Source organism: Heptranchias perlo, chromosome 9, assembly GCF_035084215.1.
Source record: "Heptranchias perlo isolate sHepPer1 chromosome 9, sHepPer1.hap1, whole genome shotgun sequence".
In the NCBI taxonomy this organism is placed as follows: Eukaryota; Metazoa; Chordata; class Chondrichthyes; order Hexanchiformes; family Hexanchidae; genus Heptranchias; species Heptranchias perlo.
In genome coordinates this window covers 48,464,246-48,481,985 of record NC_090333.1, presented here as the reverse complement: position 1 = coordinate 48,481,985, position 17,740 = coordinate 48,464,246, and the positions used below count along the sequence as shown (strand labels likewise).

At 41.4% G+C, this 17,740-nt stretch overlaps 1 protein-coding gene across 1 annotated transcript in view; it reads left to right on the top strand.

Moving 5' to 3' along the window:
* LOC137324900 (interleukin-12 receptor subunit beta-2-like) overlaps positions 1–10,769 on the top strand; it is a 43,808-nt gene extending 33,039 nt beyond the window's left edge. Inside the window, 2 exon segments of the mRNA XM_067989593.1 lie at positions 910–1,009; positions 6,124–10,769. Of these exon segments, the coding sequence (XP_067845694.1) occupies positions 910–1,009; positions 6,124–6,654 (631 nt within the window). The 3' untranslated portion in view covers positions 6,655–10,769.
* The last annotated feature ends 6,971 nt before the right edge of the window (positions 10,770–17,740 follow it).

Below are 17,740 nucleotides of genomic sequence, written 5' to 3'. Positions count from 1 at the left end.
AGCACCTCCCAAACCCGTGACCTCTATCACCTAGAAGGACAAGAGCAGCAGGCACATGGGAACAACACCACCTGCACATTCCCGACTTGGAAATATATCGCCGTTCCTTCATCGTCGCTGGATCAAAATCCTGGAACTCCCTACCTAACAGCACTGTGGGAGAACCGTCACCACACGGACTGCAGCAGTTCAAGAAGGGGGCTCACCACCACCTTCTCAAGGGCAATTAGGGATGGGCAATAAATGCTGGCCTTGCCAGCAACGCCCAGATCCCATGAACGAATAAAAAGTCAGACATAAGCAGAGCAGTGAAATCCAGTCTTAAAAGACACGCTACAAGGGAGATAGGCAATCAAAACAAGGAACGTGGGGTGAACCTCTGAATGTACCGTGCTGTGTATCTGCCTTTAAAATGTTTCAACATTGTGTCCATTGGGGTGACTGGGAGGGAACAACATTTAGAACAACAGCGATGAGTTATTTGTACAATATATTAGAAATATCAGACCATTGGTCATTGCCCATCCATCATAAGTTGTGGCCCACCCAAATTCCCATTCCTAGCTAGAACACTGGCATAAAGTAAACCAATCCCTGCTCCTGATCTGTTCAAATGTGCCTGACCACTCATAGAAGTCCATTATCAAAGGGGGATGGGCAGGGGGAAAGGGTTAAAAGCTGGATTTGCATTCCATTTAATTGAATAGTTTCAATTTGAATATTCAATCAGTTGACATGATGGTCTGAAACTTCAGCCTGATTAGAGTGAACGTTTTTCCAATCCAGGAGTAGAGATATTACAGAACGTGGACTATCACAATTATTAACAATATATGTGATCATTCCTCAAGCTAGGTTGTATGAACTGTCGAAAGCTACTCATCACACTTGCATTTTGTATTGCTGCAGGATTTGGTCCATTTTATCTAAACTCACATCTCGACTGTATGTTAGCAACATTCCTGATCCAGCTAACTGCACTTGGGCAAAGGAATATACTGCAATTAAGGTAATATTTTGTTATGAAAACCTTCCATTCTATGTTAGAAAATACATTCTGCATGGGTAGGGATAGTGTCAGTAATTGTACCTTATTTGAAGAATTCTCCTTTCATTTGTACTGTCCTTGTCTGCCAATCAAACTCATGACACCACTACTTCGAACAGATTTTAGTCAAGCCACTAGATGGAGCACTATGCAAGTGCTATCTACTCCAACCCAGAAACAGGAAAAAAAGGTGTCATGATCCATTTGTAACCACCATTTCAATAGTGAACCTTACATTCAGAAAGATATCGCAGAGCACTTTCCAGGATGGAAGGGAAACAGTGACCAAGCAGGAGGAAGGGGAAAAGAACGCAGAGGAGGGCTTTTAAAAACAGACGGGGAGATGGTAAGACAAAAGGGTGAACTGCGTTCTTCCAACTCCGGGCTCTTGTGCACCCCCCACTTCCTTTGCCCCACTATTGGTGGTCATGACTTCAGCCTTCTAAGCCCTAAACTCAAATTCCCTCCCCAAACCTTTTCGCCTCTCCATCTTTCTCTTCTCCTTTAAGACACTGATTAAACCCTACCTCTTTGACCAAGCATTTGGTCACTTGTCCGAATGTCTCCTTTGGCTCGGTGTCACTTTGTGTCTGATTACATTCCTGTGAAGTGCATTGAGATGTTTTACTACGTTAAAGATGCTGTATAAATGCAAGTTGTTGTTGTTGCTCCTGCAAAATGTGTGCTGTATAGTCAACAAAGCCCACCTTATCCAAAACCTCAGCCTGGAGGAGAGCGTCGATATCCTGAGCCTGACTGAAAACTGGCTGACAAACGGCAACTGTTTTCCCTCACCAGTGCTTCTTTCCGCCTTCTCCTTCCCCCCCACCAGCGTCACATTCCACCACAGCCTGATCTAACCGTTCCAGCGATAGCACAGCACTTACTTCTGAATCCCACCTGGCCTATTCCCTTATTCCTTCAGTGCCTTCTCCACATTTGAACATCTTACCCTCTACCACACACAACTTCTCCTTGTCTACTGTTCCCTAGGTACCTTCACCACCAAAATGTCCTCCCTTTTGTCTGCCCTCAGCCTCTGCCCAAAGGATTTCCATTCTCTGCTGACTTCCCTCCTCTCACCTCCACATCGACTCCCACCTGCCACAAAGGCACCTCTTCACCTTGGCCTCAAAACCTCCAAGGTCTCTATCCAAAATGGGGCTCTCTCATGACTCTCATCCGCTTTCTCCCCCTGCCCATCTCAAAGATCCCCCACTATCACCTTCTAACCATGGAACAAAGCTCACACACATGTGCCTTCACACTCCAACCCCCGGCCCCCTTCTGTGGCCTGTTACCCACAATGATATTGAAGCCTCCATTGATCTCCTACACAAATGTCTCATTTGTATCTTCAACACCCTAATCTCCATTAGATCCTCAATGGTCTCAATACCACCATTGGTACAAAAGGCAACTCTATGGCCTCAAATCAATGAGCTGAAGCTGTATGGTTAAATGCATGTGACAAGCAACCAGCCTGGCCCTCCATCACCAGGTATTGCTCCAATATCAATTCCTTTCCACAGCCAAATCTTCACACCACACCAAGTTCATCCAGAGGAGCAGGAACAACTCCAAATACCTCTTCTCCACCATTTACATACGTGTACAGTGTTTCCGAAGTTACAGCAGTGAAGCGCGAGACGTTCAAGGATATTCAACCCCATAGTGTGAGGATAACTTGTGCAAGTCTACAAAATTCTTTGACTAGAGTCAAAGTTGGAATCCAGGTGGTTTGGAGGGCCTGGGTTCATCCTGAAAGGTTGGAGGTCTAGGATAAAGAGATAATCACCACCTTTAATTTCCTGCTGGATCAGGTAGTGTGGGCTCATGGGAGCCCTTTGACAATTGAGTAACTTGACCTTCACTGTTCTTGGAGCCACAATGTAGCTTAAGAAAGAATGAAAATGTATATAATGACTTATCACACCCTCCAAGTGCTTTACATCCAATGGTTTACTTCTAAAGTGCAGTCACTATTCTTGTGTAGATAAATGCAGCAGCCAGTTTGGCACATAGAGAGGTCCCACAAACAACAAATGAATAATCAGTTTTAGTTAAAGAAATAAATAATTTGCATTTATATAACATCTATCATGGTCTCAAGATGTACCAAAGCACTTCACAGCCAATGAAGTGTAGTCACTGTTGTTAAACAGAGGAAAAAATAACTTCTACTGATTGGGAGCACTGAACAAATATCTCAGCAATTTACATACACACAAGAAAACACCATTTAAAATTTGCTCTGCCCAACTTATCTTTTACAAAATCTAATCTGATAAGTTTATCCCTTGCTTACCTCTGACCAACAGCTGTCACAAGCTTTGTCTCTACAATAGTTAGTGTTCCTCTGAACTTTCTCCCCACCCCTCAGTCTAAATATGTCGTCCTACATGTTCTTCCCCCTCTCCGCAGTGAAATAAAGTCTCATCATTCAATTTCCTACTCTAACACATTCTTTCCTAACACCTGAAAACTGTGGAACTCTGCTTTTTTTTTGTACTTGGAATGTGGACGACACTGGAAAGGCGACTTTTGCCCATTTCTAGTTGCTGTGAGTGTATTAAGAGCCAATCACCTAATGTGGGACAGGAGTCACATATAGGCAAAAGCAGGTAGGTAGGTGGCAGGTCCCTTCCCTGAATGACATCAACGAACCAGTTGGATTTTTACAACAATCTGGCAGTTATCATGGTCATTTTTGCTGGTGTTAACCCATCATCTATTACTGTGTTGTCTATTACGCTATCCACTAGCCACGTGACCAATTGGGCATTCAAATGTGGCTAATTGCATTTCTGATTAAGTAAATAATAATGTGTATAAGACACTGTCGTTGACCATTTTTGCACTGCGTGTGCAGGTATACTTCAACCTTTTTTGCGCTTTTGTTGGTAAATTGGTAAGATGAAAATCAGTGCACCAATTTTTTTTCTCCAGTGTTTTACTCCCTCCATTACTGAATGGTAGATGTCCATTAAGTAAACCATATATGAAGTACTTTTACCTGCATTTAGTGTATGTAAGGTGTTTTGCACTACAGTAAGTGCTTGTGGCTTAAACAGTGTTGCCACGACCACAGCTGTGCCAGTCAGCAATTTCTATTGGATAATGTGGATTGAGGCTTGGTTAACAGACAGAAAACAGAGTAGGAATAAACAGGTCATTTTCAGATTGGCAGGTTGTAACTGGTGGGGTGCCGCAAGGATCAGTGCTTGGGCTTCAGCTGATTACAATATATATCAATAAGGGGACTGGGTGTAATGTATGCTGACGATACAAAGCTAGGTGGGAAAGTAAACTGAGGACGCAAAGAGATTGCAAAGGGACATAGACAAGTGAGTGGGCAAGAAGATGGCAGATGGAGTATAACGTGGGGAAATGTGAAATTACCCACTTTGGTAGGAAGAATAGAAAAGCAGAATATATTTTTTTTTTAAAAGGTGAGACACTAAGAAATGTCAGTAGTCAGAGGGATTTGGGTGCCCTTGTACATGAATCACAGAAAGTTAACATGCAGGTACAGCCAGAAATTAGGAAGGCAAATGGTATGTTAGCCATTATTCCAAGGGGATTGGCGTATAAGAGTAAGGTCTTGCTGCAATATTTAGGGCTCTGGTAAGACTATACCTGGAGTACTGTGTACAGTTTTAGTCTTCTTACCCAAGGAAGGATATACTTGCCTTAGAGGGGGTGCCACACAGGTTCACTAGATTGATTCCTGGGATGAGAGGGATGTCCTATTAGGAGAGATTGAGTAGAATAGGCCTATATTCTCTGGAATTTAGAAAAATGAGAGGTGATCTCATTGAAATGTATAAAATTCTTAGAAGGCTTGACAGGTAAATGCAAAGTGGCTGTTTCCTCTTGCTGGAGAGTCTAGAACGAGGGGTCAGCCATTTAGGACAGAGATAAGGAAAAAAAATTCTTCACTCGAGGTTGTGAATCTTTGGAATTCTCTACCCCAGAGGGCTGTGGAGGCTGTCGTTGAGTATTTTCAAGACTGAAATTGATAGATTTTTGGACACTAAGGGATATGGGGATAGGGTGGAAAAGTGGAGTTGAGATAGAAGATCAGCCACGATCTTATTGAATCGTGGAGCAGGCTTAAGGGGCCGTATGGCCTACTCCTGCCCCTATTTCTTATGTTAACACTGAACTAGTAGATTTGTTGAATTCAATTTCATAACTAGTCATAGTAAAATTTGAACTCCTAAACTATGGATTTTCTGTTCAGTGCCATAACCACTGGGTGAATGTAACCTTTCCTTTCCCTTACAATCAAAACAGTTTTAAAAACCCAAGCTTGGAGCCAATAAAAATCACTCAATTTGCCTCATCATCTCTCCCACTCTGTGTACCCAAGCAGTACACAAATCATTGTGGAGCATTTAATCTACTTTATCTATGCTTGTCCCTATAACCTCCATTATGGTAACAATTTCAGCAATAGTACTTTTTCAATGCTTAAGGATAATTTTGGCAAAGAAAACTGAGGTAATGCAGCTTTAAGAGCTACACAATCAAACCGTTTTCTTTCAGATATAAATATCCTTGTCTCTTGGATGTTGTTTTTCCTTTTGTGCATTTTCTCCAAACCCATTTTAATCAGGTGTCCAAGCTTCACTATGCTTCAATGGGTTGGTATGCAACCTTAGGGTTGCCACCGATTTGATTTTAGAGGTCTTCGTATGGACTGTTTCAGAACTGTATGAAATATAAACCAAAAAGATTGATCACAACAGAGGCTGCAACATCTCCCAATAGGAGGGAGTGAAAATCAGAGTTAGACACTTATGGTCTCTGGCACCTCATGCAGCCAATTACAGGGGAAGTTAGCAGTTGCCTGTGAGAGGCCCACCTTCTTGGCTGCAAGCTTCTAGCCTGCCAACAGAAAAAGATTTTTAAAAATGCAAAAAAAAGCAAAAGGAGTATGAGAAGGGGTGGGGAATGGGAAAATTTACCTAAAGAACATTAAAAAATTATAAAATGTATGGTTAGTTACATTACTGGAATTTGATCTACAGATGCACTATTCCTGAATCTGCTTGTTTTTCTTACTACAGGGAAAGATGGACTTAACATACACTGGCTTCCAAAGTGAATCAACTTCCACTTATGAAGATCCCGAGACTCTACAAGTAGAGGAAATATCAGAGCAGGAATTCTGCAGCAGTATGGAGATTGTTGACCAAGATCAGAGTAGCCGGCTATCCGTATTATTAATTCAGTCCAGAGCTCATCCATTGCAACAGAGCAAGGAGCTGAGCCAAGGAGGTCTTTCACCAGGGAACAGCCAAGAGCACATTCTGGACTACAAGTGCCAACTCCCTTGTTTATACATTGAAAAGCTACCCTCCGTGGAAATTAACCAGGAGCTTACAAATTCAAACAACTCAATAATGGACCAAAATGTTGGTTACATCCCCTCCAACTTCCTACATGTTACTGACAACACTACAGAAACCAACAGTGACATTTTTGAAGACTCCTTTTCATTCATGCCTCTTCCTTCCTTATCTAAAATGGCAATTCCCTATGGAGGGAAACTAACATTAGATGTAGTGAAAATCGACTGTAGTTCACTTGTGGAATAAGACAATCACATTTGTTAATTTTCTTGATCAATCAATCTGTAAATGTACAGTATTTTGAGAGTTGCATTGCTGACCATTGACTGTCAGGGAAGTATTAGATCCTCAGAGTGGCCACTTCTTGCTCTTTTCCATGTTCAGAACATTGTGCTACATGATTGTTTGAGTATCCTTCAGGGAAGGTTGCATGTGCCTTCCACTGAATTAAACAGGTACTGTAACAGATACTGCATTCGGGACCAACGGTAATGTCACCGAGTGGGCACGAGTACATAAAATAGAATGTCCCAATAATATTGATGTGTAAGGAAAGATAGCTGTCTGTCTTTGTCAGCTCCACGAGCATTTTTTTAAAACTGGAAAGCTGCTGGCTGGCTGGAGGCAGTCAGTAGATTTTTTCTGTAGAATTTTCTCGTGACATCATTAAGTTGAGCTCTCGTGCCATGAAGTAAGTTTTGTGGACAGCTCTCCCCATTAATGATAGCATTGGAATTTACGACATCTTACTCTTGATTCATGAGGTCAGTCAATGGAGCTTCACACAAAATGTACGCTTCCAGGCTCCTCCAACCTGCAGTTTAACTGGAAGCAGTAACTCCCCTGATGCCTAAATTTTTGATGCATGAAAATCTCCTCCAACTGAATGTAGACAAAACATAAACCATCCTTTTCTCCTCCCATCAGCTCTTGCGTGCCTTTCTTACTCCATCAACTTTCACAATTGCCCCAACCAGCAATGCTGAACCATAGCATGATGGATTTCAAGTTTAATTTGTTCAGTCATCAATACTGCCTTCATCTACCTCCACCCCTACCTCTTTCCCACTGTTGCTGAAATTCTAATCCACGACCATTATCTCAAGGTGCAACCTCTAATGTTCTCCTATCCAAGCTTCCCTGTTTCCACCCTTCCTAAATTGGAACCCGTACAGAATGCTGTAGTCTTTTCCACACCCGTTCAAAACTCTGCACTTCCGTTCGCTCTGTGCTCTCTATCAAACTCCATCATCCTTGCCCTTACCTTCATATGTTTATGAACTCACCCCATCCTACCTTCTCACATACATCACTACTCTGACAGGTATATTCTTTGTTCCCCATTCCCTGTAATCCACTGCTGATAGCCAAGATCTGATTAGGAACATAGGAACAGGAGTAGGCCATTCAGCCCCTCAAGCCTGCTCCGCCATTTGATAAGATCATGGCTGATCTGTGGTCTAGCTCCATATACCTGCCTTTGGCCCATATCCCTTAATACCTTTGGTTGCCAAAAAGCTATCTATCTCACATTTAAATTTAGCAACTGAGCTAGTATCAATTGCCATTTGCGGAAGAGAGTTCCAAACTTCGACCACCCTTTGTGCGCAGAAATGTTTTCTAATCTCACTCCTGAAAGGTCTGGCTCTAATTTTTAGACTGTGCTCCCTACACTCCTAGAATCCCCAGTGGGAATAGTTTCTCTCTATCCACCCTATCCGTTCCCCTTAATATCTTATAAACTTCGATCAGATCACCCCTTAACCTTCTAAACTCTAGAGAATACAACCCCAATTTGTGTAATCTCTCCTCGTAACTTAATCCTTGAAGTCCGGGTATCATTCTAGTAAACCTACGCTGCACTCCCTCCAAGGCCAATATGTCCTTCTGAAGGTGCGGTGCCCAGAACTGCTCAAAGTGCTCCAGGTGCGGTCTAACCAGGGTTTTGTATAGCTGCAGCATAACTTCTGCTCCCTTGTACTCCAGTCCTCTAGATATAAAGGCCAGCATTCCATTAGCCTTATTGATTATTTTCTGCACCTGTTCATGACACTTCAATGATCTATGTACCTGAACCCCTAAGTCCCTTTGGACATCCACTGTTTTTAACTTTTTACCATTTAGAAAGTACCCTGTTCTATCCTTTTTTGATCCAAAGTGGATGATCTCACATTTGTCTACATTGAATTCCATCTGCCACAGTTTTCCCATTCACCTAATCTATCAATATCCCTTTGTAATTTTATGTTTTCATGATTGAATGGCAGAGCAGGCTTGAGTGGCCGTATGGCCTATTCCTGCTCCTATTTCTTATGTTCTTATGACAGCCTATGTCCTCACACCCCCTCATTATACCTCCTCCCTTCCAGCTTTCAAAAGCCTTCTCAAAATGTTCCTCTACATATGCCCTTTCAGTCCCATTGCCTAATTGTATCTATTTGTTCTTCCCTCTCAATGTTCCATTTTCTTTCCTGCATTGTGAAACATTTAGAGACATCTTTTCAACATGAGGAACACTATATAAATGCAGACTGCAAAGGTGCCATATTTGATTCCCAGACAGGGTAGCAGTAGGAGAAAATCAACAAGCGTTTCCAATTACTGAGCATTCCTGCTGATAAATGTACATGTGGATGTTGGTTGAGGGCAGGCTCTCCCATGATCAAATGGCCTACCAACACTCACTGTCTAGGTTCATGTGAAGAATTTCCATTTAGGTGAGGTACTGAAGGGTGGTCATGAAACCATGCCCCAGGCTTCAGGGAAATTGGCTAGAAAAGTGGAGAAAAAAAACAGGGTAATAAAGGGCTATTAAGAAACCAATAAATGTACAGAGATCTTTTATAATATTTAGGATTCAGTCGCCAATATTTCCCCCATTTTAAATTAAACTGTGTGCTCTTCTCCATGCAACAAACCCTTGCCTGAAAGCTATTGACCTGCATTAGTTTGAGGCCTCCTTTAAACCATAATATCTACATTGACAGTTAGGATTTGAATTAAATATCCTTTTGTAATATAGGGCCTTGGTTTAATGTTTCATCGGAAAGACGGCACCTCAATAGCGCAGCACTCCCTCAGTACTGCACTGATGTATCAGTCTGGATTGTGTGTTCAAGTCTCTGGAGTGGGACTTGAACCCATGACCTTCTGACTCTGACGAGACTGCTACCACTGAGGTTAGGTTGACACCTAATTGCCAACAAAGGGAAGAATCTCATTCCATCCATCTGCGCTTATTTCAAACCCAAGTCCAAGAATTGATAGAATAGTGCAGTTAAACCAGTGGATCTTCTGGTACCAGTAATTTAATTCAAATATTATACAGTAGTTTGAAGAGAATTTTGAAGGTGGCAAAAGTTGTAGCAAAGTGGAGGAGTTTAGGATTAAAATGTCATAGGGCAGAGGCTTGATGGCAGAAGACTTTACTGCTGTTAGGAGAGCAGACACAGGGGGCATGAATTTGAAGAATAGACAGTAGGGTGGCAGGAGATTGCAGAAATAGGGTGGAGCAATTCCATGGTGGGATCGGTAAATCAGAACAAGGACTTTTAAATAAGTGTGCTGGGGACACGCGTTAATTGTATATAAATGAATTGCATCAATTGATGAATGTTAAGGTGCATGAGCAATTAGGATTTATATAAGGGAGTAGGCTTGGGGAGAGGTTGTGGACTTGTGTTAGAACATAAGAAATAGGAGGAGTAGGCGAATCGGCCCCTCAAGCCTGCTCCGCCATTCAATAAGATCATGGCTGATCTGATCCTAACCTCAAATCTAAATTCATGTCCAGTTTCCTGCCCGCTCCCCGTAACCCCTAATTCCCTTTACTTATAGGAAACTGTCTATTTCTGTTTTAAATTTATTTAATGATGTAGCTTCCACAGCTTCCTGGGGCAGCAAATTCCACAGACCTACTACCCTCTGAGTGAAGAAGTTTCTCCTCATCTCAGTTTTGAAAGAGCAGCCCCTTATTCTAAGATTATGCCCCCTAGTTCTACTTTCACCCATCCTTGGGAACATCCTTACCGCATCCACCCGATCAAGCCTCTTCACAATCTTATATGTTTCAATAAGATCGCCTCTCATTCTTCTGAACTCCAATGAGTAGAGTCCCAATCTACTCAACCTCTCCTCATATGTCCGCCCCCTCATCCCCGGGATTAACCGAGTGAACCTTCTTTGTACTGCCTCGAGAGCAAGTATGTCTTTTCTTAAGTATGGAGTTAGGGATGCATTGGGTGTAATGGGAACCCCAGCAAATAAAGTTTATATGCAACTAAAAGTATTCAGTCCTTCACTGTCTGGCTATCCATTTTTGACAACAAGGACAGTGGAAGTTGGCAAGGACAATGGGCATAGGTGAGGACCCATTCAGAGGATGCAGGCAGTCCATTTCTGATGAATTCAGATATTTTGTAGGGTAGAACCAGCAAGAAGAGCACAGAAGTAAAATAAGGTGTGGATCAGCATTTTAGAAGCAGTGGGATGAGGTAGGAACCGAGATGGAGTAATTATGGGAGGTGGAAATAGGCCATCTTGTACCTGGACTGGATGTGGGATTTGATGCTCAGCTCAAACAGGACACTGAGGTTGCGCACCATTTGGTTTAACCTGAGTCAGGTGCTGGAAGAGGGATAAAATCAGGGCTACAGTGCAAAGTTCTTAGCAGAGGTCAAATGGGATGGCTTCAGTTATGCTAATTTTGAGCTAGCAATAGTTCTTGCTCATCCAGAGTACATGGAGGTGAAGCTGGGTATTGCTAGCTGACCCAATACTTAGATAATTTGCTGAGCAGCAATATGCAGATGAGGCATAGATCAAAGATGGAACATTAGGGCATACTAGAAAACTTTGCAGATGTGTTGACTAGTGGGTTAGGTAGGACTGGGACTATGAAAAAGCAGTCTCAGACATGGGTCAAAGTGGAGAGTCAGTGCAGCAGGGTCAAGTGATCAACCACATTCATGTCGTGAAGTGATTAACATGCTACTTGAATGGTTACATAGAATATCACTGGTGACTTTGGCCAGGCCTGGGTTGGAATATAAACTAGTATGAAGGGAATAATGGGAGTGGCATGGAGCTGATTGGCAACAATGCATTCAAAGACGCGAGGAAAAGGTTAGAAATGGAAGCGTTTGGACAAGACAGATGTGGTGAGGGCAGGCTTTTTAGGAAAGGACAAAAGTAATGACAGCAGTTTTGAGAGGGCAAAACAATGTCAGAGGAACAGGAGCAGCAGATGATAACAAGTATTGGACCAGGGAAAGAAGTAGTCAAATGGTCAGGAAGAGAGTCGGGATGGAAAGATGTGGGTGGGAAGGGGAAGACAGGGGAGAATGTAGAGTATTATGGGATAGGAGAAGAGGCAATACTGCTTGAAGTGTTCAAGTCAAAAATGGCGATGGCTTAAGTTGGTTGCACAGTATATGCACTCAAACCTGCACCCCTTCAATATGAGGCCGCACGGATAGATGTTGGACTGGAATAACTGCTGGAAATGTTAGGCCATGAGGAGCAGCAATCATCGATGCCCCTAGATTTTTTGGTGGGGGGGAAAAAAGAGCAAAGTGCGAAATTTGTGTTTCCTACTTCGGAGTATTACCAAGTGGCTCCTGCTAGAAAGCATACAACATGGTTTGCTGTTCAAGATCAGAGAGCGCTTATCTTCATGTGTAAATCTAAACAGCAAATATCAGCAGATAGTTCAACCATTGGGGCGGACCATTAAAGAATGACCACTTCCGCAAGGAATCAGAGGGCTGCTTGTGCTCATGTCTGAAGTGATCCTGCAGGAAGGTGCAGTGTGGATGCGCGAGCGTGATCAAACTCAATGGTGAAAAAGCCAGTCAGAAGCCACTATTTAAGCTCATGAATGAAGAATGGCCACTTATGCAAGATATCAATGCTGCTGGTGGCCTTCCAACTAACCCCAGTGTGAGTTAATGCCTTTGAATGGAGGAGAAAAGGAGAGAGAACTGGAAAACAAAATATAGAATTAATAACCAGCTGAATAATTTCAATTGATTCTTTTCCCAACTGGAAAGTTTATTTTTCTTCTGCAAACCACTGCTTTGCATTTCTACGTGAACATATTCTGACTCAAACCTTCTGAATTGCATCAACATGAAACAGTCCACTACAAATGCATTCGCTCGTGTACAATGTAGCCATTAGGATTTATAACTAATTCTTTTAAATTCATACTTTTAAGATTTTTCAATGAACTGTAGTGAAACAAGATCTTTTTCACAGCACAAAAATATCTGTATTATGCTGAATACATTAATGAATTTTTCAAATGCCATCAGCTGCCAATTCCTACTCCACGTTGCTATCATGTGACCCTGCAGTAAACAGTGCATCCCTGGATGATGGCAAAAAACAGCTATCTACTCAGACGAAGAGACACTTGCACAAGATACGCAGGAGTAACTTGGTGGTCTGACAGGTATCCCAGCACAAGCCAACGTCTTCAAGAGGAGGTAACATTGAAGGGGAAAAAAAAGAGCATGGCTTCCATAATAAGGTATTACCTGGAAATTACTTTCAAAGCTTGCGACCTAACAGAACGATGCTGTCAACTGCAAGAGCTACCTGAAGCTATTTATAAAAATTAATCTAGGCCTTACCATTAGGTTACAATTCACAAGATTATCCCCTTATTTTCTATACTGCATGTAGAATTGTACATGTTTACTGACTGTTCCAGGATAGACATCAGATGTGTTACATAGTCTCAGTGCACTCTGAATGACATTAACAGAGACACATTTATGAACTGAGATTACTGAAGTTAAATAAAACATGTTGCTATGGATTGAAGGGAAATACCATTCAATATAAACTAACATTAGTTACACCCTCTGGTAACTCAAAAATGGCAGAAAGGTTATGCCATGGCAGATATTGCCGTTTAGCTGAATTTCCTCAAACTTTTCCCATGAAATATATATGATCTTGAGTAATGAAACATGAAAGTGATCCTATTTTTTTTAAATCAAAAACTTTTTTTTTGTACGGTTCCATGCTTTCAACTATAGAGGTGGTGATACTAAAGCCAGGATGCTCAGGAGGTAAGAAGCAGTTTTGAAAATGAAAATGAAACTCAACTGCTAAACATTACAGGGAAAACATGTGTCTGAAGTTCATCAAATTGAGTATCCTAACTAATACACAACCTTCCCATTAAAATAGATTCCGCCCCTGCACCTGCAACAAACACTCAAAAATATTAGGCTAAAACACCTCCAATTAAAAGCACACTAATCCTGTAACTGCATATCAACCAAATAAAATTCACATGGTCTCCGCAAAGGACCGTTCGCCATCATAAACCATAATATTTTACACATTTACAGCACAGGGGGCATTTGGCCCATCATGCCTGTGCCAGCTCTTTTGCTACAGCAATCTAAAACTATTCCCATTGCCCTGCACCTTCCTGTTTCCAATATTTATTCAATTTTCCCTTAATAAATACCGTCTTATCCTTCCACCTCTTCCATGTTTGTTTGCTTGCTATGCCCCTCAATGTGAGGGAGCTTAATTAACCTGTAACTGAAAGGACACTTGGTGTGCTTTAAAGGCAATGCCCAAAAAAAGGCAAGCCTTTTCATTTCACTGGAAACATAAGTCAATGACATTATGTCAACATAATTACAAGCACACTCAATTTTTCTCCCTTTTCTTCATGCCATTGGGCATAGTTTGCCACTTTTCATTTAGAACTCCTTTAATGATCGTAAGTGAACAACAATGCGAAGGTATTTAATGCAGTATTTCCAGATTAATGAAGCATTACATCACTTAATACACAATGGAATTGCAAGATTTGGAAATAAAAATACAATTTTCAAAACTAGAGATTAACTTGTGTGACCAGTTAACTTCTCATGAGTATGAACTTTTACTGGTGGGAGATCAAAGTGTCACATTAAGATCATGTCACTCCAGAGCAAAATAATTCTACATCCTGCTTTACAGTATCTACTGCTCTTTAATTCAGTTTCATCATGCCATTGGGAATAGCAACTCCCAAGTCAGTTTCAACTGATATAGAATATTCTTGTTGGTTGAGGTTTATCATAAATGTGGGTGAATTTCAGATTTTTAAAGAGGGCATTTCTGAATGCATCTGTATTTTGCTCCCTTTTTCTTCACGTGGCCGTACAGCCTGCTTCCAGTACCACTAAAACCTCCTGTAACCTGCTGCTGGTGATATTAAGTGTGAATCTCCCCTCCAATTTTCTCTCCTACCTGCTGAGAAGTTTGATTTTCATCACTTTAAAGTTTAGGTTTAAAATGATGATAAAAATACAAGTTACCTCTTTCCTATATCCAGAAATATTGAAATGCTAAAATCTCATTGAAGGTACGGTAGCCTAGTGGTTATGGCACTTGACAAGCAACCCAGAGGTGAGGAGTTTAAATCCTACCATTTATGTTGTGAAAGTGAATTCAATAAATTTGGCAATTTGTGCACTAGCACCAGAAAAAGACCACTGAAGCTGTGGATTGTTGTAAAAACCCAACTTGTTTGTTAATGTCCTTCAGGGACTAATTGGACAGCTCTTTCAAAGAGCCACCACAGGCACAATGGGCCAAACAGCCTCCTTCTATGCTGTAAGTCTATGAATCTAGGAAAAGGAACCTGCCACCTCTACCTGGTCTTGCCGACACACGACTCCAGTTCCACATTAATTGGTTGACTCAATGTCCTAAAGGGCAGCAAGGGATAGGAAATAAATACTGGATTGCCAGCATAAACCCATCCAAAGAATAATTTTAAAAAAAACTTACCTAGGCAAATCTCAATTTGTTCCCAGGAATTGCGAACACCATCAGATTTAGTCCGTCCTTCTCACTTCCAAGTGGAATAGGGAGGGATAAACACTAGGATAGAAAGCCACTTGATACAATCATTCAGCATTGCAAGAAGCAAGACTTTTTGTAATAAACCTTAAATTGATTTTATGCTTGATCTGTACATAAATATGATAAACCTACTTCAGATCAAAGTTAACAGCTGCTTAAAAGTAAATAACTACAGATCAGTTCAGATCTTACATTAACCCAACCAACTAGCAAACCAATTGTTGGATCAAATAATAGGTAAATCAAATCCTACTGAACCTAAACAACCACTGTTTAAAAAAAACGTCTTTTCCTTAGCAAGATTCATTTTTCACGAAGGACTGACCAATTCAGCAAGACTTCAGCTTTCAATGTGCAAAGATAGAATATACACATTTTCCCAAATCTTTAAATTACATTCTATTCAATTTCACTTTGACAACAAAACAGCTTCTTTTAAAGATAGACAAACCTGACTTTAAAAAGGTCATGTTCATCACAAACATATTGCATATAACTTATGTAATTCAACACATCCAAACAGATTTCTGCACGACTCATGCTTCAACCACTTCCGATATAATGAAAGTTGCAAAGGGACATTGATAGATTGAGTGAGTGGACAAAGCTGTGGCAGATGAGAGCTTAACGTGGGGAAGTGCAAGAGTGTCCACTTTGGACCCAAGAAAGATAGATCAAAGTATTTTTTTAAATGGTGAGAAGCTAGGAACTGTGGAGGAGCAGAGATTTAGGGGTCCATGTACAGAAATCACAAAGCTAGTGGACAGGTACAAAAGATAATTAAAAAGGCTAATGAAATGTTAGCCTTTATCTCAAGGGGGCTGGAATACGAAGGGGTGGAAGTTATGCTACAGTTGTATAAAGTTCTAGTTAGACCCCATCTGGAGTAGTGTGTTCCATTCTGGGTACCACACCTCAGGAAGGATATATTGGCCATGGAGGAGATGCAGCGCACATTCACCAGAATGATAACAGGTAAATGAGAACAGGTTGCAAAGACTAGGCTTGTATTCCCTTGGGTATAGAAGATTACGGGGTGATTAATTGAGATGTGCAAGATGATTAAAGGAGTTAACAGGATAGAGAGAATCTATTTCCTCTGGTGGGAGGGTCCGGAACAAGGGGGCATAACCTTAAAATTAGAGCTAGGCAATTCAGGGGTGATGTTAGGAAGCACTTCTTCACACAAAGTAGCAGAAATCTGAAACACCCTCCCCCAAAAAGCTGTTGAGGCTAGGTCAATTGAAAATTTCAAAATTGAGATTGATAGGTTTTTGATAGGGAAGGGTATTAAGGGTTATGGAACCAAGGCAGGTAAATGGAGTTAAGATACAGATCAGCCATGATCAAATTGAATGGTGGAACAGGCTTGAAGGGCTGAATGGCCTACTCCTGTCCCTATCTACCTAGTCCAGGAATAGACAGGAGATAAAGCAAACATTGATTCTACAGTTTGCAAATAGCCATAAATTAAACAAACTGAAAAAAAGTTATGTACAACCGAATTCTGTGCCAATAGTCATTAAAAAGAGTATCTCTGGTGTATAACCATTGTGAGTTTGCTGGCAATATTTTAATTTGTAAAATAGCATTTTTTAGGGTTACCAACGGCAAGTCAGAAGTATTGCAGTTTGTAAACATCAGGAGCATTGTACAGTTAAACCCATGATGTAGTCTGCTGTTATGGTAGATTCTGAGGTCAATAATTAGTCTGGGACAGACATAAGAAGAAAATGGGGGGAGGACTGGAAGAAGTTAGATAGGGATGGTGATGGGCAAGGCAATGGAGCAATTTTAACACTAAGATGGGGATTTTAAACTTGAGGCATTGTGGGCCAGCAGCTAATATAGGGTCAGCAAGGAAGAGGATGATAGACAAGATAGAATACAGGTAGAGTTTGATGATCAGGTTGGCCTGATCAATGGAGTAAGAGTGTCAGGAAGTGACAAAGGCATGAGTGAGGGTGTCACCAGAAGATGGGGTGAGGTAGGGACAGAGGTGGGTTTTGTAGAGGGGATCTTTGCAATGGAGAGGATACGGAGTTGGAAACAGCACGATTAAACAGCACACCAAAAATGAGAACAGTGAGATTCAGCCACGGACAGTGACCATGTAGGGGGATGTAGTCAGTGGCAAAGATGTATATATGGACTTTCAAATGGCATTTGATAAAGTACCACATAACAGACTTATTCAGAAAATAGAAGCACATGGGATTAAAGGGACAGTGGTAACTTGGGCACATAATTGGCTAAGAAATAGGAGGCAGAGAGAGTAGTGGTGAATGGATATTTTTCTGACTGGACAGAAGTATGCAGTCGGGTCCCCAAGGGTCGGTATTAGGACCATAACAGGTAGACACATGGCAGATGCAATTTTAAAGCGGGTAAGTGTAAAGTGATGCACTTTGGGAGGAACATGATGGAGATACGGTATAATGTAAATGATGCC